Source organism: Saccoglossus kowalevskii, chromosome 8 (assembly GCF_978046115.1).
Source record: "Saccoglossus kowalevskii chromosome 8, keSacKowa6.1, whole genome shotgun sequence".
NCBI lineage: Eukaryota > Metazoa > Hemichordata > Enteropneusta > Harrimaniidae > Saccoglossus > Saccoglossus kowalevskii.
The window spans coordinates 2,939,995-2,964,873 of record NC_140648.1 but is presented as its reverse complement, the minus strand read 5'-3'; the positions used below and the strand labels follow the sequence as shown (position 1 = coordinate 2,964,873).

General features: G+C 34.2%; 1 protein-coding gene across 1 annotated transcript in view; it reads left to right on the top strand.

Annotated features, from left to right (window-relative positions):
* The window catches only part of LOC102808610 (caspase recruitment domain-containing protein 11-like), a 61,292-nt gene that overhangs the window by 33,532 nt on the left and 2,881 nt on the right, over positions 1-24,879 (top strand). The window contains exons 17-22 of the mRNA XM_085502647.1: positions 6,627-6,814; positions 8,086-8,130; positions 13,237-13,347; positions 19,697-19,770; positions 20,810-20,943; positions 23,942-24,048. Of these exons, the coding sequence (XP_085358773.1) occupies positions 6,627-6,814; positions 8,086-8,130; positions 13,237-13,347; positions 19,697-19,770; positions 20,810-20,943; positions 23,942-24,048 (659 nt within the window). The remainder of the gene's footprint in view (positions 1-6,626; positions 6,815-8,085; positions 8,131-13,236; positions 13,348-19,696; positions 19,771-20,809; positions 20,944-23,941; positions 24,049-24,879) is intronic.

The following is a 24,879-nucleotide window of genomic DNA, read 5'->3' as shown; positions in this document are numbered from 1 at the left end:
TCAATAAAATACCACAGAGTGGCCGCTATTTTGTTTCACAATTCAATCAAATACCACAGAGTGGCCGCTATTTTGTTTCACAATTCAATCAAATACCACAGAGTGGCCGCTATTTTGTTTCACAATTCAATCAAATACCACAGAGTGGCCGCTATTTTGTTTCACAATTCAATAAAATACCACAGAGTGGCCGCTATTTTGTTTCACAATTCAATCAAATACCACAGAGTGGCCGCTATTTTGTTTCACAATCCAATCAAATACCACAGAGTGGCCGCTATTTTGTTTCACAATTCAATAAAATACCACAGAGTGGCCGCTATTTTGTTTCACAATTCAATCAAATACCACAGAGTGGCCGCTATGTTGTTTCACAATTCAATCAAATACCACAGAGTGGCCGCTATTTTGTTTCACAATTCAATCAAATACCACAGAGTGGCCGCTATTTTGTTTCACAATTCAATCAAATACCACAGAGTGGCCGCTATTTTGTTTCTCAATTCAATCAAATACCACAGAGTGGCCGCTATTTTGTTTCACAATTCAATAAAATACCACAGAGTGGCCGCTATTTTGTTTCACAATTCAATCAAATACCACAGAGTGGCCGCTATTTTGTTTCTCAATTCAATCAAATACCACAGAGTGGCCGCTATTTTGTTTCACAATTCAATCAAATACCACAGAGTGGCCGCTATTTTGTTTCACAATTCAATCAAATACCACAGAGTGGCCGCTATTTTGTTTCACAATTCAATCAAATACCACAGAGTGGCCGCTATTTTGTTCCACAATTCAATCAAATACCACAGAGTGGCCTCTATTTTGTTTCACAATTCAATCAAATACCACAGAGTGGTCGCTATTTTGTTTCACAATTCAATCAAATACCACAGAGTGGCCGCTATTTTGTTTCACAATTCAATCAAATACCACAGAGTGGCCGCTATTTTGTTTCTCAATTCAATAAAATACCACAGAGTGGCCGCTATTTTGTTTCACAATTCAATCAAATACCACAGAGTGGCCGCTATTTTGTTTCTCAATTCAATAAAATACCACAGAGTGGCCGCTATTTTGTTTCACAATTCAATCAAATACCACAGAGTGGCCGCTATTTTGTTTCTCAATCCAATCAAATACCACAGAGTGGCCGCTATTTTGTTTCACAATTCAATCAAATACCACAGAGTGGCCGCTATTTTGTTTCACAATTCAATCAAATACCACAGAGTGGCCGCTATTTTGTTTCACAATTCAATCAAATACCACAGAGTGGCCGCTATTTTGTTTCTCAATTCAATAAAATACCACAGAGTGGCCGCTATTTTGTTTCTCAATTCAATCAAATACCACAGAGTGGCCGCTATTTTTTTTCTCAATTCAATAAAATACCACAGAGTGGCCGCTATTTTGTTTCTCAATTCAATAAAATACCACAGAGTGGCCGCTATTTTGTTTCACAATTCAATCAAATACCACAGAGTGGCCGCTATTTTGTTTCACAATTCAATAAAATACCACAGAGTGGCCGCTATTTTGTTTCACAATTCAATAAAATACCACAGAGTGGCCGCTATTTTGTTTCACAATTCAATAAAATACCACAGAGTGGCCGCTATTTTGTTTCACAATTCAATAAAATACCACAGAGTGGCCGCTATTTTGTTTCACAATTCAATCAAATACCACAGAGTGGCCGCTATTTTGTTTCACAATTCAATAAAATACCACAGAGTGGCCGCTATTTTGTTTCACAATTTAATCAAATACCACAGAGTGGCCGCTATTTTGTTTCACAATTCAATCAAATACCACAGAGTGGCCGCTATTTTGTTTCACAATTCAATAAAATACCACAGAGTGGCCGCTATTTTGTTTCACAATTTAATCAAATACCACAGAGTGGCCGCTATTTTGTTTCACAATTCAATCAAATACCACAGAGTGGCCGCTATTTTGTTTCACAATTCAATCAAATACCACAGAGTGGCCGCTATTTTGTTTCACAATTCAATCAAATACCACAGAGTGGCCGCTATTTTGTTTCACAATTTAATCAAATACCACAGAGTGGCCGCTATTTTGTTTCACAATTTAATCAAATACCACAGAGTGGCCGCTATTTTGTTTCACAATTCAATCAAATACCACAGAGTGGCCGCTATTTTGTTTCTCAATTCAATCAAATACCACAGAGTGGCCGCTATTTTGTTTCACAATTCAATCAAATACCACAGAGTGGCCGCTATTTTGTTTCACAATTCAATAAAATACCACAGAGTGGCCGCTATTTTGTTTCACAATTCAATCAAATACCACAGAGTGGCCGCTATTTTGTTTCACAATTCAATCAAATACCACAGAGTGGCCGCTATTTTGTTTCACAATTTAATCAAATACCACAGAGTGGCCGCTATTTTGTTTCTCAATTCAATAAAATACCACAGAGTGGCCGCTATTTTGTTTCACAATTCAATCAAATACCACAGAGTGGCCGCTATTTTGTTTCACAATTCAATCAAATACCACAGAGTGGCCGCTATTTTGTTTCACAATTCAATCAAATACCACAGAGTGGCCGCTATTTTGTTTCTCAATCCAATCAAATACCACAGAGTGGCCGCTATTTTGTTTCACAATTCAATCAAATACCACAGAGTGGCCGCTATTTTGTTTCACAATTCAATCAAATACCACAGAGTGGCCGCTATTTTGTTTCACAATTCAATCAAATACCACAGAGTGGCCGCTATTTTGTTTCTCAATTCAATAAAATACCACAGAGTGGCCGCTATTTTGTTTCTCAATTCAATCAAATACCACAGAGTGGCCGCTATTTTGTTTCTCAATTCAATAAAATACCACAGAGTGGCCGCTATTTTGTTTCTCAATTCAATAAAATACCACAGAGTGGCCGCTATTTTGTTTCACAATTCAATCAAATACCACAGAGTGGCCGCTATTTTGTTTCACAATTCAATAAAATACCACAGAGTGGCCGCTATTTTGTTTCACAATTCAATAAAATACCACAGAGTGGCCGCTATTTTGTTTCACAATTCAATCAAATACCACAGAGTGGCCGCTATTTTGTTTCACAATTCAATAAAATACCACAGAGTGGCCGCTATTTTGTTTCACAATTCAATCAAATACCACAGAGTGGCCGCTATTTTGTTTCACAATTCAATAAAATACCACAGAGTGGCCGCTATTTTGTTTCACAATTTAATCAAATACCACAGAGTGGCCGCTATTTTGTTTCTCAATTCAATAAAATACCACAGAGTGGCCGCTATTTTGTTTCACAATTCAATCAAATACCACAGAGTGGCCGCTATTTTGTTTCACAATTCAATCAAATACCACAGAGTGGCCGCTATTTTGTTTCACAATTCAATCAAATACCACAGAGTGGCCGCTATTTTGTTTCACAATTCAATCAAATACCACAGAGTGGCCGCTATTTTGTTTCACAATTCAATCAAATACCACAGAGTGGCCGCTATTTTGTTTCACAATTCAATCAAATACCACAGAGTGGCCGCTATTTTGTTTCACAATTCAATAAAATACCACAGAGTGGCCGCTATTTTGTTTCACAATTCAATCAAATACCACAGAGTGGCCGCTATTTTGTTTCACAATTCAATAAAATACCACAGAGTGGCCGCTATTTTGTTTCACAATCCAATCAAATACCACAGAGTGGTCGCTATTTTGTTTCACAATTCAATCAAATACCACAGAGTGGCCGCTATTTTGTTTCACAATTCAATAAAATACCACAGAGTGGCCGCTATTTTGTTTCTCAATTCAATCAAATACCACAGAGTGGCCGCTATTTTGTTTCACAATTCAATCAAATACCACAGAGTGGCCGCTATTTTGTTTCACAATTCAATCAAATACCACAGAGTGGCCGCTATTTTGTTTCTCAATTCAATCAAATACCACAGAGTGGCCGCTATTTTGTTTCTCAATTCAATAAAATACCACAGAGTGGCCGCTATTTTGTTTCTCAATTCAATAAAATACCACAGAGTGGCCGCTATTTTGTTTCACAATTCAATCAAATACCACAGAGTGGCCGCTATTTTGTTTCACAATTCAATAAAATACCACAGAGTGGCCGCTATTTTGTTTCACAATTCAATAAAATACCACAGAGTGGCCGCTATTTTGTTTCACAATTCAATCAAATACCACAGAGTGGCCGCTATTTTGTTTCACAATTCAATAAAATACCACAGAGTGGCCGCTATTTTGTTTCACAATTCAATCAAATACCACAGAGTGGCCGCTATTTTGTTTCACAATTCAATAAAATACCACAGAGTGGCCGCTATTTTGTTTCACAATTTAATCAAATACCACAGAGTGGCCGCTATTTTGTTTCGCAATTCAATAAAATACCACAGAGTGGCCGCTATTTTGTTTCACAATTCAATCAAATACCACAGAGTGGCCGCTATTTTGTTTCACAATTCAATCAAATACCACAGAGTGGCCGCTATTTTGTTTCACAATTCAATCAAATACCACAGAGTGGCCGCTATTTTGTTTCTCAATTCAATCAAATACCACAGAGTGGCCGCTATTTTGTTTCACAATTCAATCAAATACCACAGAGTGGCCGCTATTTTGTTTCACAATTCAATCAAATACCACAGAGTGGCCGCTATTTTGTTTCACAATTCAATAAAATACCACAGAGTGGCCGCTATTTGGTTTCACAATTCAATCAAATACCACAGAGTGGCCGCTATTTTGTTTCACAATTCAATAAAATACCACAGAGTGGCCGCTATTTTGTTTCACAATCCAATCAAATACCACAGAGTGGTCGCTATTTTGTTTCACAATTCAATCAAATACCACAGAGTGGCCGCTATTTTGTTTCACAATTCAATAAAATACCACAGAGTGGCCGCTATTTTGTTTCTCAATTCAATCAAATACCACAGAGTGGCCGCTATTTTGTTTCACAATTCAATCAAATACCACAGAGTGGCCGCTATTTTGTTTCACAATTCAATCAAATACCACAGAGTGGCCGCTATTTTGTTTCTCAATTCAATCAAATACCACAGAGTGGCCGCTATTTTGTTTCACAATCCAATCAAATACCACAGAGTGGCCGCTATTTTGTTTCACAATTCAATCAAATACCACAGAGTGGTCGCTATTTTGTTTCACAATTCAATCAAATACCACAGAGTGGCCGCTATTTTGTTTCACAATTCAATCAAATACCACAGAGTGGCCGCTATTTTGTTTCACAATTCAATCAAATACCACAGAGTGGCCGCTATTTTGTTTCACAATTCAATCAAATACCACAGAGTGGCCGCTATTTTGTTTCACAATTCAATCAAATACCACAGAGTGGCCGCTATTTTGTTTCACAATTCAATCAAATACCACAGAGTGGCCGCTATTTTGTTTCACAATTTAATCAAATACCACAGAGTGGCCGCTATTTTGTTTCACAATTCAATCAAATACCACAGAGTGGCCGCTATTTTGTTTCACAATTCAATCAAATACCACAGAGTGGCCGCTATTTTGTTTCACAATTCAATCAAATACCACAGAGTGGCCGCTATTTTGTTTCACAATTTAATCAAATACCACAGAGTGGCCGCTATTTTGTTTCACAATTCAATCAAATACCACAGAGTGGCCGCTATTTTGTTTCACAATTCAATCAAATACCACAGAGTGGCCGCTATTTTGTTTCACAATTTAATCAAATACCACAGAGTGGCCGCTATTTTGTTTCACAATTCAATAAAATACCACAGAGTGGCCGCTATTTTGTTTCACAATTCAATCAAATACCACAGAGTGGCCGCTATTTTGTTTCACAATTCAATCAAATACCACAGAGTGGCCGCTATTTTGTTTCACAATCCAATCAAATACCACAGAGTGGCCGCTATTTTGTTTCACAATTCAATCAAATACCACAGAGTGGCCGCTATTTTGTTTCACAATTCAATCAAATACCACAGAGTGGCCGCTATTTTGTTTCTCAATTCAATAAAATACCACAGAGTGGCCGCTATTTTGTTTCTCAATTCAATCAAATACCACAGAGTGGCCGCTATTTTGTTTCACAATTCAATCAAATACCAGAGAGTGGCCGCTATTTTGTTTCACAATTCAATCAAATACCACAGAGTGGCCGCTATTTTGTTTCTCAATTCAATAAAATACCACAGAGTGGCCGCTATTTTGTTTCTCAATTCAATAAAATACCACAGAGTGGCCGCTATTTTGTTTCACAATTCAATCAAATACCACAGAGTGGCCGCTATTTTGTTTCACAATTCAATCAAATACCACAGAGTGGCCGCTATTTTGTTTCACAATCCAATCAAATACCACAGAGTGGCCGCTATTTTGTTTCACAATTCAATCAAATACCACAGAGTGGCCGCTATTTTGTTTCACAATTCAATCAAATACCACAGAGTGGCCGCTATTTTGTTTCTCAATTCAATAAAATACCACAGAGTGGCCGCTATTTTGTTTCTCAATTCAATCAAATATGTACCAGCGGCAGCCATTGTTTCACAATAAAATGTATATCTCTACACTTTGTTATTTTCTAGAGCTAATGAGATTCTGATAAAACAACAATCAATTCCGCCAAAGACACCACTGAGAAGATTACTTTCTGAACCTGAAGCTCAGACAACAGGATGTTTTCCTGGCGAAAAAGTTTATAGAGTATCAAAGTTTAGTTTGAGACCAAAGGCAAGGCGGAGAATAAAAACTGATACTGACACTGCAGCTGCAGGTAAAAAGGATGAACTATGTTATTTGAGATGGTACTTTTTAATAATACATATATAATACCATTTGTTAGTAAGCTTTTTATTTATTTACATTAGGTAGTGTTTGTTCAGATTATTATGAGGATACCGAAAAGTATGCACAAAAACAGTACAGCGGCAGTATTGACCAATGCGCAGCAGAGGTCGATAAGACGGCATACTGTCTGAGTGCATACTTTGCACTATCCTTCTAATAACCTTATTATTATACATCTTTTCCTCCCAAGGATACATCATGGGAATGTCAAAATCCAAAAAGATTAGAACAGAATCAGCGAACTTGTTTATGTGGAGTACGGTCAAACCCTGGTAGCAGCCATGTTTGTGAGGACGCTCACACACACAAACCCTCCATATTCGGAATTCACATTTCCTAATATGGTAGGATGAAAATACCCAGTGCAACACCGCAAAATTACTGCAAGCTGTAACTTATGGCATTACGATGAAAGATGTATAATATTGCTTTATAATTTTGGGTATATAAAATAATCTTTTAACAATTTAAATTCTTGCTGCTACAAACTTTTGTTTTTTCACAACTCACAAATGTCTCAATGAACACTGTTTATATCCTGAAAAGGAAAACAATGTCCAATGACCAGGTTTCATGTTCGGCATTTTACCCAGGGAAAGGCTTATAACCAGGAAAGTATGATAAATTGTAAAGTATCTTAATTTCTCACCATGAAAACATTTTTAGAAAGTGTGTTATAATAAATGATACTGGAAACATTAACTTTACTTGAACTTGGATATGAAAGAGAAATAAAAAATGTTTTTGTTCCAGGGCAACAGTTACGGACATTGAATGTAACAATTGTCTCTCCTGACTTTTTTTAATGTGCAAATTGCAAGTACTAGACTAAGTGCTTACACATAGTGCTTTTTGCAACAGAGGCCATATTCATGTTCGGGACTACATGACAGGACTGTGTGGCCATCTCTATCAAATGGCAATTTAGTGCGCTATCCTGGCGTCAACCAGGTCCAGTCGAACACAAGCACCTGCGGACCTTAACCAAGGTTGCCCCAAAGTCGCATTTGTTAGTGAACGAATATTGGCCAGTGGAATTGTCCTTCCCATTGGCCAGTGGAATTGTCCTTCCCATTGAGGCTGTCACACATTCGGCCAGGGTAAAGGTTGACCCTTTTAATGTCTTTACCTGCTCCTGAATTCTCATGTCTGGTTGGCCATTGTAGTAATTTGATTATTTTTTTATCTATTTACTAGTAGGTGCTGATTTCTCACTGCCTTCCACAGAGCCTTATACCAAAGGTAAGCTATGTATTGATGTCTAGTGTCCTATACATGTACCATAATTCCGTAACAATATTTTCTTAAAATTCCTTTGAACATAGTCCAATTCTTGATTTAAACCAAAAATGTGATGTTTGTTTGTGTGTAAATTATTTACTATAATGAGTGTTTTCCATTTTATCTTCATCCTGGCATGAACCTCATACTGTATATATAGTTTTCTATTTTTACCTCTTGAAAACTGCTGTTCAGATTGCGTTGATGTCAGATTTGTTTGTGCCCTGTGTGGTCTTATCCAGTGTTTTTCATTTCATGAATATACCTGCAGTTTTCTAATTTATTAAAGACAAAACGTTCAACCTACATATACCTGAGGTACTAGTATGTTACCATAGGAATGCTAGTTTGTATGTTACCATGGGAATGCTAGTTTGTATGTTACCATGGGAATGCTAGTTTGTATGTTATCATAGGAATGCTAGTTTGAATGTTACCATAGGAATGCTAGTTTGTATGTTACCATAGGAATGTTAGTTTGTATGTTACCATAGGAATGCTAGTTTGTATGTTACCATAGAAATGCTAGTTTGTATGTTATCATGGGAATGCTAGTTTGTATGTTACCATGGGAATGGTAGTTTGTATGTTATCATAAGAATGCTAGTTTGAATGTTACCATAGGAATGCTAGTTTGTATGTCACCATAGGAATGCTAGTTTGTATGTTACCATAGGAATGCTAGTTTGTATGTTACCATAGGAATGCTAGTTTGATGTTGCGATAGTTTGTATGTTACCACAGGAATGCTAGTTTGTATGTTACCATAGGAATGCTAGTTTGTATGTCACTATAAGAAGGTTAGTTTGTATGTTACCATAGGAATGCTAGTTTGTATGTTACCATAGGAATGCTAGTTTGTATGTTGCGATAGTTTGTATGTTACCACAGGAATGCTAGTTTGTATGTTACCATAAGAATGCCAGTTTGTATGTTACCATAGGAATGCTAGTTTGTATGTTGCGATAGTTTGTATGTTACCACAGGAATGCTAGTTTCTATGTTACCATAGGAATGCCAGTTTCTATGTTACCATAGGAATGCTAGTTTGTATGTTACCATAGGACTGCTAGTTTGTATGTTACCATAGGAATGTTAGTTTGTATGTCACCATAGGAATGCTAGTTTGTATGTTACCATAGGAATGCTAGTTTGTATGTTACCATAGGAATGCTAGTTTGTATGTTACCATAGGAATGCTAGTTTGTATCTTACCATAGGAATGCTAGTTTGTATGTCACTATAGGAATGCTAGTTTGTATGTTACATAGAAATGCTAGTTTGTATGTTACCATAGGAATGCTAGTTTGTTTGTTACCATAGGAATGCTAGTTTGTATGTTACAATAGGAATGTTAGTTTGTATGTTACCATATGAATGCTAGTTTGTATGTTACCATAGGAATGCTAGTTTGTATGTTGCCATAGTTTGTATGTTACCACAGGAATGCTAGTTTGTATGTTACCATAGGAATGCTAGTTTGTATGTTACCATAGGAATGCTAGCTTGTATGTTACCATAGGAATGCTAGTTTGTATGTTACCATAGGAATGCTAGTTTGTATGTTACCATAGGAATGCTAGTTTGTATGTTACCATTGGAATGCTAGTTTTAACTGGACAGTAATGTATAGTTTTAAACAAAATGAAATAATTCCCTCAACATTATAAATTTACAACAATTTATTTAATTTGATGCTTAACTTTTAGCATATGTGCTCAAATATTATTGTGAGTTCTCAGTTGAAAAAAAAGGTTCAAGCGAGATGATTTTTTGACTCCCATGTGCGAAGCACAAAATGGGAGTCTTTGCAGTTAGTGTGTCTGTATGTGTGTATGTGTGTATGTGTGTATGTGTGTGTGTATGTGTGTATGTGTGTCCGACTGTTCCACTGCTATCTCAAGAACCATACATCGGTTTTTGATGAAACTTGGTGCATAGATGCTCTGGGCCAATGCGCAGATTTGATTAGGTTTTGGTAAAAATCCATGCTCGTTAATTACCTAATTTGCATGATAATTAGCTAATTTTTAGCTGTTCTATGACTGTTCCACTGATATCTAAAGAACCACTCATTGGATTTTGATGAAACTTGGTACATAGATGCTCTGAACATATGCGCAGATTTGATTAATTTTTGGTAAAAATCCGTGCATATTAATTACCTAATTTGCATGATAATTAGCTATTTTTTAGTGGTTCCATGACTGTTCCACTGATATCTAAACAACCACTCATTGGATTTTGATGAAACTTGGTACATAGATGCTCTGAACTAATGCTAGGTTTTGATTAGTTTTTGGTAATAATCCGTGGATACTAATTACCTAATTTGCATAATGATTAGTCAATTTTCGGTTTTTCCACTGATATCTCAAGTACTAATCATCACATTTCAATGAAACTTGGTACATAGATGTCATACGACACTGCACAGACCTGATAGTTTTTATGGTAATATCAGTACATATTAATTACCTAATTTGCATAATTAATTAATTTTCAGCATTTGATATAAGTAGTTAGCATTACATTTCAATGAAACTTGGTACTTACATACTCAAGGACTATGCAGAGATTGATTGTTTTCGATAAATATTTGTGCATATTAATCACCTAATTTGCATAATTAGTTAATTTTCAGCTTTTCCACGGGTATCTCAAGTACTAATCATCGCATTTCAATGAAACTTGGTACATAGATCCTTTAACACTATGCAGAGACCTGATTAGTTTTAGGTTAAATAATTGTGCATATTAATTACCTAATTTGCATAATTAATTTTCAGCTTTTCTACTGATATCTAAAGTACTAATCATCATATTTCAATGAATCTAGAATTATGCAGACCCAATTAGTTTCCGGTAAATATTTGTGCATATTAATCACCTAATTTGCATAATTAACCAACTTTCACACTGATATCTCAGGTACTATACATCACATATCAATGAATGTACATGGATGCTGTAGGACAATAGACAGACCTGAATAATTGTGGGTTAAAATCTGTACATATTAATTACCTAATTTGCATAATTAACCAATTTTAATCTTTCACACTGATATCTAAAGTACCGTAAAAACTCCAAAATTTCGACTGGTTTTAAATAATTTGTGTTAGAAATGTGACGTGTTTTTAGAGTCAAAATTAAGGTGCATTTTCGGACGGTCGAATTTTTCAGAATAGAAATCAGCAAAAAAAAATGGGGATGATAGACAGTGTGCTTCATTAGTTTTTAAAAAATGCAATGTCCGTCAATTGACGTAAACTTCCTCATGTTTCACGGTAAAAGCAAAGGTCGTGGCCGAGTTGTAACTCAAAATCTAAACAAAGTCATCAATCAGTGAGTATTATGACAAGCAAAACAAAACATCAAGACGCGGAGAAGAGGTCAGCACAAAACTAATAGGTCAAAAGACAAAGCTGTCTCGCACTACCTAGGAAAACTTGCGAATGTTCGAAGTACAGGTACCCATTGGACAAAAGATACATGGAAGTTTAGCAAACGATCTCCCCGACCCAGTGCAATGTATCCGGTTAGAATCAAAGCTCACGTGTCCCTTATTTGAGCACCGTACCGGTGATTTGAGGGACCAAATTCTGCCGTAAATTCGCCCTTGGATTAAAAAATATAATGGGATTTAAGAAAATAAAATGGGACTTTTAAGGTGTATTTTGGCGTCATTTTTCGGACATTTCAATCAATCCTGCCGGCTAAAATAGAGTCTAAGTTTTACCGTAGTCATTGACGTCTGTCTATTCAAGAGTACACGTGTATGATTTTTATCGTGACTAGCGTGAGCGGGTAAGCTTCCTTTCGAGAATGAGCTGTTATCACTGTGAACAATGTTAAATTATTCTTCAGATGACCAGTTTATTTTTTAAAAACAACTAATTTTTTTATTTAAAAAAAATCATGCCGTTTTCGCATCATCCAGCTTTTTGATTGGTTAATTAGCGATTTGACCTATTTGACCTAAGAGAACATGGCGGATATCCTACAGCATCAAACGTTTATACGAGACCGGAATCATTCGCTTACGATGAAACTAAGTTGACTTTTATTTGTATTTCATAACCATTCAACAAATTTATTTTGTGTACATTATTATAATCACTACTGAGTACAGTAATAATCAACAATTCAGAAACGCAGCATGCCGAGATTTTTGTGTTCGTTTTTATTTGAAACTTCGTTTATTTAGAATATATTTTCGTTACCAATAAAATAAAAATCTCTCAGTCAATCAGAAACCCGGATTCATGCCTTTGAGGAAGGTCCCGTTTGAACGCTCACATCGTTTTTTTTTTCGTTTGGGGGAAAACTAAAACTGGTCGCAATTTTCGAATAAGAATGAGTCGGCAATTTTTAGTGGAGTCGAAAATTTGGAGGTAAATAAAACACCGAAACCCGGCAAATAAATAGGCGGTCAAATTTTTAGAGGGGTCGAAATTTTGGAGTTTTCGCGGTGCTAATTATTCCATTTCAATGAAACTTAGTACAAAGATGCTCTAGGACAATGTACAAACCTAATTAGTTTGGGGTAAAAATCTGTTCATATTAATTCCCTAATAAGCATAATAATTCATAATTTTTTGGTTCTAATCACATTTCAATTAAACTTGGAGACATAGATTTTCTGTTACATTGCGCAGACCTCATTAGTTTTACACTCAAATCTGGTCATATTAATTTTCTGATTTGCATAATTAGTTTTCAGCTAAGTAATTTCGAATTATATTTAATGTGTCTCCAATACTCTCAGCACATGGGAGTTCTTTCTAAGCTTTCTTTGATTAAATAAAGATTTGAAAATCAGAATTATTTATTTTTACATACTTACATGGATCAGAATTTATGGGTGACAAAACTTGAAAATGGTGTTTGGAGAGTTAATTCACTCATTGCCTGCTGATTCTGTGGAAGCTTTCAGTAGAATATGCATTAAACGGAGATCAGTGTTGATATATAAGTGACAACAAATGACAATCTCTCAGTTGTTTTTAATCACATCCAGTTGAATGCTGCATTAATTCTAACTTTATAATGTTTGTTTCTCAGTAATCAATCGTCGACCGATTTTGATAGTAGGGCCGGAAGGACTTGTTAATCTGGTTGTCAATAAGGTGTTGCAGTCTGACATGACAAAAGATCTTGTACAATGTGATAAAGGTACATCATTAATATTATTAGCATATTCCAGTGGAGTCAACCCATCCCACAACGAAGTCCGAAAACGGGGACTATTAATTTGGGTTTGTTCCGTCCCCACGTACGTTCACAGCTATATCTCAGACACCCATTGACGGATTTCATTCAAACTTTACATGAAGACAATACATAATGTCTTACATATGCGCGTCAAGTTACTTTATGATCGGAGAAAAAAATGGTCGACTGGCGGCCATTTTGGATGTAAAATTTGCTATTTCTGATGCCTAAACATGTCTGCAGCAGTTTCTCGGAGATGACTGCACCAACATGATTTTTGTGATTCAATTCATTATGGCTGACCGATGTCCAATTTTTATGTAAAAGCGCTAAATCGTCATTTTTACATGTCTGGGGTTGTTTCTCAGAGATGACTGGGCCGATTTGGATCAAACTTGGTATGATGATCATACATATTGGGTTATAGGTGCACATCATACTTTCTCCGTGATTCAAACAAATATGGCTGACTGGTGGCCATTTTGTTTTTCATAGTATCCATGCTACTTTCTCTTGAATGCAATGAACGTTTCTCTTTAAATTTTGTACAAAGATAGTATACCAAAGGATACATGCGCACCAACATTATTTTTGTGATTCCCTTCAATATGGCCGGCTAATGCCCAATCTTTATGTAAAAGTGCTAAATCGTAATTTGTCCGGAGCTGTTTCTCAGAGATGACTAGGCCGATTTGGATCAAAGTTGGTATGGTGATCATACATATTAGGTTATAGGTGCAAGTCACATTTTTTTCGTGATTGGAACAAATATGACCGACTGGCGGCCATTTTGTTTTTCATGGTACCCATGCTACTTTCACTTGAATGCAATGAACGTTTCTCTTTAAAGTTTGTACAAAGATAGTATACCAAGAGATACATCTGCACCAACATTATTTTTGTGATTCAATTCAATATGACTGGCTGATGCCCAATTTTTATGTAAAAGCACTTTAAATCGTAATTTTTACATGTCTGGTGCTGTTTCTCAGAGATGACTAGGCCAATTTTGATCAAAGTTGGTATTATGATCATACATATTGGGTTATAGTTGCATGCCATATTTTTTCTGTGATTCAAAATAATATGGCTAACTGGTGGCCATTTTGTTTTTCATGATACCCATGCTTGCTTTTCCATGAATGCAATGAACATTTCTTCATATAACTTTTTTCTCTGGTCACTGTAAAAGGGCATATTGTGATAAAATGGTATTTGTTTCTACTTCATTCTTTGAGCAGAGATTGTTAATTTTCACTAGTAATTTTGGTTTAGTATGCCTCTCCTTTTTGAGGTTGTGGCTACTTATATTATATTTTTTTTATATTTTATTTATTAACACACAACATCCCCCGGAGGGGATGAAAAGGGTTACAAATCAGATATTAGTAAAAGAAAAATAACCACATAAAGAGTAAGGGAACAAAAAGGCCTAAAAAAAAAAAAAGATAATAATTTGAATACAAGGAATGTATTACTGGCTTAGTTTATGTAGGTGCTGCTGTCTTGTATTAAAACAGTTTTTTAAATATTGCGCTAAAGGAATAGACATTTTCTCGTCACTTAGTAATGATATGAATTTATTTTCATTACTAAATTTGTCAAAATTTGGTATACGTTTATTAGCTACAATGTAAAGTTTTAATCTTATTTCATTGTAATGAGGACAATTTGTGACAAAATGTTGTTCATCTTCAACATGGTCATTGTCGCACATATTGCAGACTCTGTCTTTAAAATCCAATCCTGTATGCCGGCCTGTTTCAATTTTCAGACAGTGGTTGCCAAGTCTAAATTTTGTTAAGGATTTGCGAAGTTCACTGTTTTTCATAATTGTTAAGTAGTTTTCTTGTTCTATTTTGGTTTTAAAAAGTTTGTAGGTTCTTAGTTTATTTTTAGAATTTCATTTTTCCACTCAGTTGTAAACTCTTCTTTTAATTTCTCATCAATTGTTTTTAATTTTGATAATGAGATAATATTTGTTTCATTTAAAAGATAAGAATGGTTAATATTTTTTAATATCAGATCAAGTTTTTTAAACCATTTACTTTTAATAATTTTATTGACATAGTATGCTTCTTGAAGTAGAGTATTTGTGGAATTTGCAATACGATTGGCATATTTTATCATTTGTTTCTTAATAAAAGAGTCAAGAGGTAATTTTCCCAATTCACTATATATTGCCATGATTGGTGTATTTTTTGAGATACCAAGAATGTACCGATAGTATGTAAGCTGGACATCCTCTACAATTGATTTTGTAGAGCTTTCTTCTCCCCAAATGTCACTCCCATACACAATAACTGGTCTGATAAGTTTATCAAATAGTGACAGTAGTATGGACATGTCCAGATTACCAGATCCAATTTTGGTCTTTAATGAGAATAAGGCTTTTATTCCTTTTCTTTTTAGGTTTTTCATTGCATCTTTAAATTTACCATTTGGACTCATAGTTAAGCCAAGATAATTGAAATCTTTAACTATATTGACTTCTTTTCCTTCATAAAAGAATATTTTCTTGTTAAGGAGTCTGTTACACTTATTGAATATCATTATTTTTGTTTTATCTGTGTTGACAGACAACTGCCATTTTGATGTGTAGGCTGATAGTTTATCCAAACAGTTTTGTAATCCCCTTTTGGATTTTGAAAGAATCACAATATCATCTGCATAAAGAAGGCAATTAATGGGTGTGTTGTGTAACAGTGTAGGGTCACAATGATCATTATCAAAAATATCAGGCAGGTCATTAATAAATAAATTAAACAGACTTGGGCTAAGGTTGCATCCTTGTTTTACTCCGATATTTGAACAAAATGATTCTGTTAAACCATTTCTTGTTTTTACCTTATATTTCACATCACCATACATATCTTTTATAATTTTGTACATATTACCGTTTACACCATTTTTCAACAATTTATAAAAAAGACCTTCATGCCAATCACTATCAAAGGCTTTTTTGAGGTCTACAAAGCAGGCATAAATTTTATTTGATGTTTTCAATTTATTTTTATCATTTGCCTGATGGATGATCTCCTTGTCCTGATGGAGGTATTTATTAATAATAGTTTTCAGGATAAACAGATTGTCTGTTGTCCGACAGTCTTTCCTGAATCCAAATTGTTTATTAGAGAGGATATTATTTTTTTCTAGATATGAAACTAGTCTTGTGTTTAAAATACTATTAAATAATTTACCTAAACAACTTGAAATTGCTATTCCCCTGTAATTAGAAGGATTCAATTTTGATCCAGATTTGTGCAAGGGTACAATAAGACTAGTATTCCAAGAATCGGGGAATTTGCCAGACATGAACACTATGTTAAAAAGTTTTTGTAGTGCGTCTGACAGGTAATAACCACCACATTTAAAAACCTCATTACTGATTTTGTCTTCTGCTGATGACTTATTATTTTTTAATTGGCTAATTGCTTTTTTAATTTCATTTTTTTGAATAGGACCATTCAAAGATTCTGTATTGACTGTGTCCACACTTTTCTCTAAAGTTTCTAGATGTGTTTTCATATTAGAGTGAACAGTGTTGTTTTTATTTAACAGTTTTTTAAAGTAAATTAACCAGTCCCCAGGTGAAATAGGTTCATTATCTGAATGTGTTATACTGTCATTGTTTAAATCATTCAGTATTTTCCAAAATTTAGATGTATCACTTTTTGATTTTTCAAGCTCATTCAGTTTTAACTGTTTTAGGGCATGTTTCTTTTTCCTGACTAAATTTTTGAATTGCTTTTTTGTTTTGAAGTATCTACCACGAATAATCGGGTCTAGTGGATGTTTCTGCAGTAATTTTGAAATATTTTTTAATTCTACGCGAAGCAACCAGCAATCATTATCAAACCATTTTTTCTTTTTTAGTATTGTTTTGTTTTTCTTTTTAAAACACTTTGGAGTGATTTTTTTAACATTTTGGTCTGTGAGAGATAATATGATTTTTTCAAAATCTGAAGAAGCTGTTTCTGAATCATTGTTATATTGTTTTAGGAGAAATTCCGTAATTTCATTTTTTTCACTGTAATACAGAGAGGCCAAGAATTTATTTTTTGTATCCACATCCCAAATATATTTTGCTGGTAATGGATCCAATTTATTTTTGTTATTATTTTTTTTCAGGGCATTATAGATGATTTGGTTTATGGCTAAAGACAAAGAGATAGGGCAATGATCCGAAATATTAGATAGCCTGTGAACTTTGAAGTATTGTACAGAGTTATAAAAATGTTTTGAAATAATCCCAAAGTCAATAGCGCTGCAACCATTTGGTGTGTAACATGTATATTTGCCAACAGAGTCTCCAATTGTGCGATCATTGAGTATGATTAAATTACACTCCATGCACATATCGATTAATTTTCTGCCAAATTTATTTACACTAGATTTAGAATTTATATCCATATTTTTCCTTGTTTTAAAATGATCATTAATGTAGTCATTTGGCATTGGTAAATGTTTATTATTATTGTCATTGATTAGATCATCAGTTTTGCCAATTCTGGAATTAAAATCTCCCATTAAAATTACATCACCTTTGGACGAAAAATTAGTGATGTCCTTTTCCAGCAGCTGAAAGATATAATTATCAATCTTTTTATAAATGGGGGAATTTTCAGGTGGTATATAAACACAGGCTACATACAAGTCATTGTTTTTGTTCAATAATTTTTTGTCAATTTTACACCAAATAACTTCATTATTACTGCTATTTACTTCAGTAACATACTGTTTGTATTTGCTTTTGTACAAGACCGCAACACCACCTCTATGAACTTTTGAGCCATTTTTACTAGTTAAATTTCTATCTTTTCTAATTAATTCAAAAGCATCTAAACTACTAAGTAAATTCTCACTACTAATACTGCTATTCAGCCATGTTTCCTGTAGACAAATAAGGTCTAAGGATGATGTAAGGTTATAAAATTCATTATTGGATAGCTTGTTGTAAAGCCCAATAATATTCCAACTGCCAAGCTTGAAAGAAGATATTTGCATGCCATTGGCAGAGTTTCTCTTTTTTACAACCATGACCGACAGCAGAATATAAATTAAACAGGAAAAAACAAAATACAATGGAAATAGAAATAGTAAAAAAGAGTAAAACTAAAAGAACTAAACAAATAAGGTAACAAACTGTATTGGTAACTTTGGTAAGCAATTAAAGAAAAAGAAAAATAATTGTGTAATTTTAATAAGTCATTAATATAACTATCCATACAATAGCTTATAGGTTTATTTAACTCACAAACTTTTTTTTTTAATTATTTATCATTAGCTGTGAGTGGAATGGTAATAATTATAATGCATGTTTAAGATTTTGAATTGTGTAATATGTAGGCCACAAATCAATTATAAGTGGTCTGACATTAAAAAGGACAGACTAGAGAATACCTGACCTTAATCCATGGAAAGCTGTCGAATGCACTGTACTTCAAAATGAATTAATAAGGTTCATGAAATTCATAAATTTATTGAACATATCTGGCGTTTCTTCCTCTGCAAACGTTCTTTTAGTCTTGAAGTGGAACCAAGAGATTGACTTGCATAGATCATTATCATTGTTAAATAGTTTTCCATTTAGAACATCAGGAAAGTTTTCTTCACGATATGATGCAAATATTTTATCTGTGCATTTATAAACAGAAAATTGCTTTTATTAAAATATAACTTATTTTGACCATATGAGAAAACCATAAACCACTCAGAATTGCACTGACCTTTTTAACTTCTGTTGTCATCGTAGATGACGGAGCGGAGCTGTTCATATATTTGGTGATTGTTTGTTGTCGTTCTTTCACCTCTGCCAGATTTGTTCATTTCATGACGGTATCTTCAATTCTCTATTTTTTGAGGAATATTCTAATTGTAATTTTTGGTAAAAAAATTCTGTTTTCGACTTCTTCTTGAAAACGACCAGCTCTATTACATGTGCTTTCAAATTTATACTTGGTAATTTCTTGCTGATATCATCAATTCTTTATTTTTAACGGATATTTTTGTAAGTTTTGGTAAAAAATGATATTTTAGAATTCTTAACACTATACCAACCCTGTTGCTTTTGATACTTGTGGTGTACATTATTTTTGTGAACAATTTGTTCTCGTCTTGGGTATCACAATGTACTTGTAGGACAGCGGAGCTATTTCAACTGTCAGGTCGCTTGTTGGTGAATACTATAACTATGATAATGCTTGCATACTTGCTGTATTATTGTGATAACCTCATACTATCACACAAATGAGATGAGAAAACAGTTTAATATAATGAATTTAATATGTGATATTCCTTTTAATTATAGACTTAAGTGACAAGTTGAGTTCCAAAAATATGAACAACATGATGAAGATCGATATCAGAAAGGTGATTGATAAGGTATAGTACAATTAGCATATCTGAAAGTCTGCACAAATTGACCTTGATGTGTGTATCAGTCCATGCATCCATCTATACGTCCATCTGGACCTGTATCTAAGACATGATTTGATTCAAAATGGCAGCCATTTTATATTGTCAGTACCTAGCATCAAATTTAGCTGAAACGTGGTACATAGATGCTCTTAGATAATCCATCTACCATTATTACTTTAAGATTGAAACCGTTAATTACATAATTTGCATAAATTTGGCCATGTGACCTCATTAATATGCATAACTGTAATATTTCAAGGTGTGGACAGAATATGTGCCACAAAATTTAAATGACTTTATTTTCAACTTGAATTACTTTGTTTAATAATAGTTCAGTGTTTAAAATGCTGCTCTTTCTGAGGGAAATATGACATACCCTTATATATTTATATAAATATATCCTTACTTTAGCAAAATTGAGCTTCATCAAATGTGTATATTGTGTTTACCCCAAAATTACATTTGTATTTGTCAAATCCCACAAAATGTTTTTATGTTCATTTCACATATAATGGGGAATTTGTACATTCAAAGTTACTTGGAAAAAATATATTCAAAACTAAAATCTAGAAATCCCTAATCTTTAAGCTATATAGTATTTCACATAAATACAACCTTTAATAGGCTTAGTCTTTTCCACAAAACAAATCCCTAACCCTAACTCGCATTTTTTTTCATTGGCCTAATAATATCTGAGAAACTTTCACACTGTGAAAACGAAATGAATAGTGCCATCAGTGTTCAGCAATTCCAAAATGGCTGTCACGTCATGTCGGCACAAATGAAACGAGCTGCAAAGTAGGCGGAAAAGAGGTGGAAACTGAATATTCTCGACAAATTTATTTTTTGTGACGTTTGAAGTCGATCAAAATTTAAGTTTAGGGTTAGGGTTAGGGCTAGGATCAGGGTTTTGTTTCGTTTTGTTTCGTGGAAAAGACTAAGCCCCTTAAATACACCGTACTACATCAGATATCATGGTATTTACTGTTGTTGTTGTTTATAGTTTCAAGGTAAACATTGTCTTATACACGTGGAAGACGTAGAAGAGTCCATATCCATGCTGCAATCCTGTGGTATCCAGCCTTTTATAGCAGTACTACGTCTAATAGTACAAAAAGATGATAGTGCCTATCAGGTGTAAGTTTCAAATATAATCATCAATGGTCATGAAGAAAACATTGGGTAACCCATTCAGATATTTTCTCTCAAAAGATTAGGTACAAATATTTGCAAATCTGAATTCTCGGATTGAACTTAATTTCTATAGTAGAACATTTTTTCACCAATATTGATACTTTTCACAAGACTAGTATTCCTTCTAAGACTAGTACTACAATCCCTTCAATTATTCTATCTAAATATGTACAGTATGTACATGTATTTGAGGCAGTACAATTGTTTAATATATATTTTACCCATGGCGATGTGGTTTTGGGTTAATCTATAATTTAAAAAAAATAAATCTAGAAAATAAAAATGGCTCTTTCCAAAAGTGAATAACAACTTTTTGTTAGTCCCCGTTTGGATGCGTGTGTGCGTGCGTCCAGACCTGTATCTTAGAAATGCCTGGATCAATCACAATCAAACTTCACACATACATCTTATATGATATTATACATATGCACCTCAATTTGTTTCACGATCTGATGGCGGCCATTTTTGTGCTAAAAATCATGAATGTGGTTCTAGTGCCATATCTCTGACTTGCTTTGACTGATTATGTTCAAATTTTAAATATTCATTATAGATCATGTCATAGATATACATATACATGTATATTGGTTTGACGATCCTATTAAAAATGGAATGGTGGCCATTTTTGTGCTAAAAAATCATCAAAATCAACCATTTCTTGGCTGTTTACAGATGGATTTTGTTCAAACTTGATATATACATTAGACATTATGGGACCTTGATGCAAATAATTTTGTTTTTCAGATAACATTCAAAACTGCCAACTGGCGGCCATTTTGTTTTAGTGAATGTGGTTCTCGTGCTATATCTCTGACTTGCTTTCACTGATTATGTTCAAATTTTAAATATTTATTATACATCATGTCATACATGTAGATAGACAGATACACATGTATTGGTTTGACGATCCTATTCAAAATGGCTGAATGGTGTTTTTTTTTGTGCTAAAAAATCATCAAATATCAAGCATTTCTGGCATTTATGGATGCATTTAGTTCAAACTTGGTACATACACTAGACATTACGGGTTTCTGATGCACGTCATTTTATTTTTCAGATCAGATTCAAAATTACTGTCTGGCGGCCATTTTGTTTTAATGAATGGGTTGCCATACCCATAAGTATGACTTGTTTTGACTGATTATGTTCAAATTTTAAATATTCACTATACATCATGTCATAGATATACGGATATATTGGTTTGACATTCCTTTTCAAAGTGGCCAAATGGTGGCTATTTTTGTGCTAAAAAAATCTCCAAATATCAAGCATTTCTTGCATTTATGGATGGATTTTTTTCAAACTTATAACATACATTAGACATTACAGGTTCCTGATGCAAGTTATTTTTCAGATTGGATTCAAAATGGCTAGCCATTTTGTTTTAATGATTGGGCTTCTAGAGCCATATCTCTTAAAATTTTTTTACTGATTATATTCAAATTTTATATATTCGTTATACATCATGTTATATATATATATATATATATATATATACATGTATTCAAAATAGCTGATTTTGAATGCTGTTCCAGAGCAATATCTCTCAATATGGACAAGTACTTGTTTGACAATCAGATAAAATCATATTCCTGACATGGTTATATTCCAGCTATATTACTATAAACAAAACTACATATCTTAAATTTGATAACTAATAGGGACTGTGCCATGCATGACTTGTTCCAATTTGAGTCTACATTCTTAAATATTTCAATAATTTAATGTTGACTACATCCATTGGTAACCTGCAATGATTGTATTGCAATTTTTTGCCCAAAATTTAACCTGAAATTGATTGAAACAAATTTGAAATCAAAATTATTATTAATCATCATGTGATTTATTTAACTGTTACATGCATTATATTGACATAGTGTTAAATGTATTGACAGGGTGTTACATGTATTGACAGGACATTATGTGTATTGACAGGGCATTAGGTGTATTGACAGGGTATTACTTGTATTGACAGGGTGTCACATGTATTGACAGGGCATTACGTGTATTGACAGGGCATTACATGTATTGACAGGGTGTTACTTGTATTGACAGGGTGTTACATGTATTGACAGGGCATTAGGTGTATTGACAGGGTGTTACTTGTATTCACAGGGCATTACGTGTATTGACAGGGCATTACATGTATTGACAGGGTGTTACGTGTATTGACAGGGCGTTACATGTATTGACAGGGTGTTACGTGTATTGACAGAACATTACGTGTATTGACAGGGCATTATGTGTATTGACATGGTGTTACTTGTATTGACAGGGCATTATGTGTATTGACATGGTGTTACTTGTATTAACAGGGTGTTACCTGTATTGACAGGGTGTTACATGTATTGACAGAACATTACATGTATTGACAGGGCATTATGTGTATTGACAGGGTGTTACATGTATTGACAGGACATTACATGTATTGACTGGACATTACGTGTATTGACAGGGCATTACGTGTATTGACAGGGTGTTACATGTATTGACAGGACATTACATGTATTGACAGGACATTGCGTGTATTGACAGGGCATTATGTGTATTGACAGGGTGTTACATGTATTGACGGCATTATGTGTATTGAAAGGGTGTTACTTGTATTGACAGGATGTTACATGTATTAACAGGGCATTACATGTATTGACAGGGCATTTTGTGTATTGACAGGGTGTTACTTGTATTGACAGGGTGTTACATGCAATGACAGGGCGTTATGTGTATTGGCAGGGTGTTACTTGTATTGACAGGGTGTTACATGTATTGACAGGGTGTTACATGCATTGACAGGGCATTATGTGTATTGACAAGGTGTTACATGTTACATGTATTGACAGGGTGTTACATGTTACATATATTGACAGGGTGTTACATGTTACATATATTGACAGGGTGTTACATGTTACATATATTGACAGGGTGTTACTTGTATTGACAGGTTGTTACATGGAGCATTTAATGGTGAACAGGAGAAAATGATACATCAGATAAATAATGCATGCCAGGAGGAAGAACATCTACAAGTTTCCTACCCAAAGATGTACAGTAAGTATTGGTGTATAAATTCTATTATTTTACAATTTGTTTTCATGATGTTATGTAAAATTATGCTGTTCATGTATTTTTGGCATGTGTTCATACTGCTGTGTGTTCACACTGTTGTATGTTCACACTGTTCTGTGTTCACACTGTTGTGTGTTCACACTGCTATGTGTTCACACTGCTATGTGTTCACAATGTTATGTTTTCACACTGTTCTGTGTTCACACTGTTCTGTGTTCACACTGTTCTGTGTTCACACTGTTATGTTTTCACACTGCTATGTGTTCACAATGTTATATTTTCACACTGTTCTGTGTTCACACTGCTATGTTTTCACACTGCTATGTGTTCACAATATTATGTTTTCACACTGTTCTGTGTTCACACTTGTGTGTTCACACTGTTGTGTGTTCACACTTCTATGTGTTCACAATGTTATGTGTTCACAATGTTATGTGTTCACAATGTTATGTGTTCACAATGTTATGTGTTCACAATGTTGTGTTTTCACACTGTTGTGTGTTCACACTGTTGTGTGTTCACACTGCTATGTGTTTACACTGCTATGTGTTCACAATATTATGTTTTCACACTGTTGTGTGTTCACACTGTTGTGTGTTCACACTGTTGTGTGTTCACAATGTTATGTGTTCACACTGTTATGTATCATATTTTTCTGAACACCAAAACAGCAATATTGCCAGCTACGTTGCTGACTGGTTTGCCAAGTACATCTCAAAATCGTTACGTTATTAGAACAAGTTGAGTCAAACCAACTGCAACAGAAGACGTCAAACTAATTATGAGGGATTTGGATATGTTGAATATAAATTA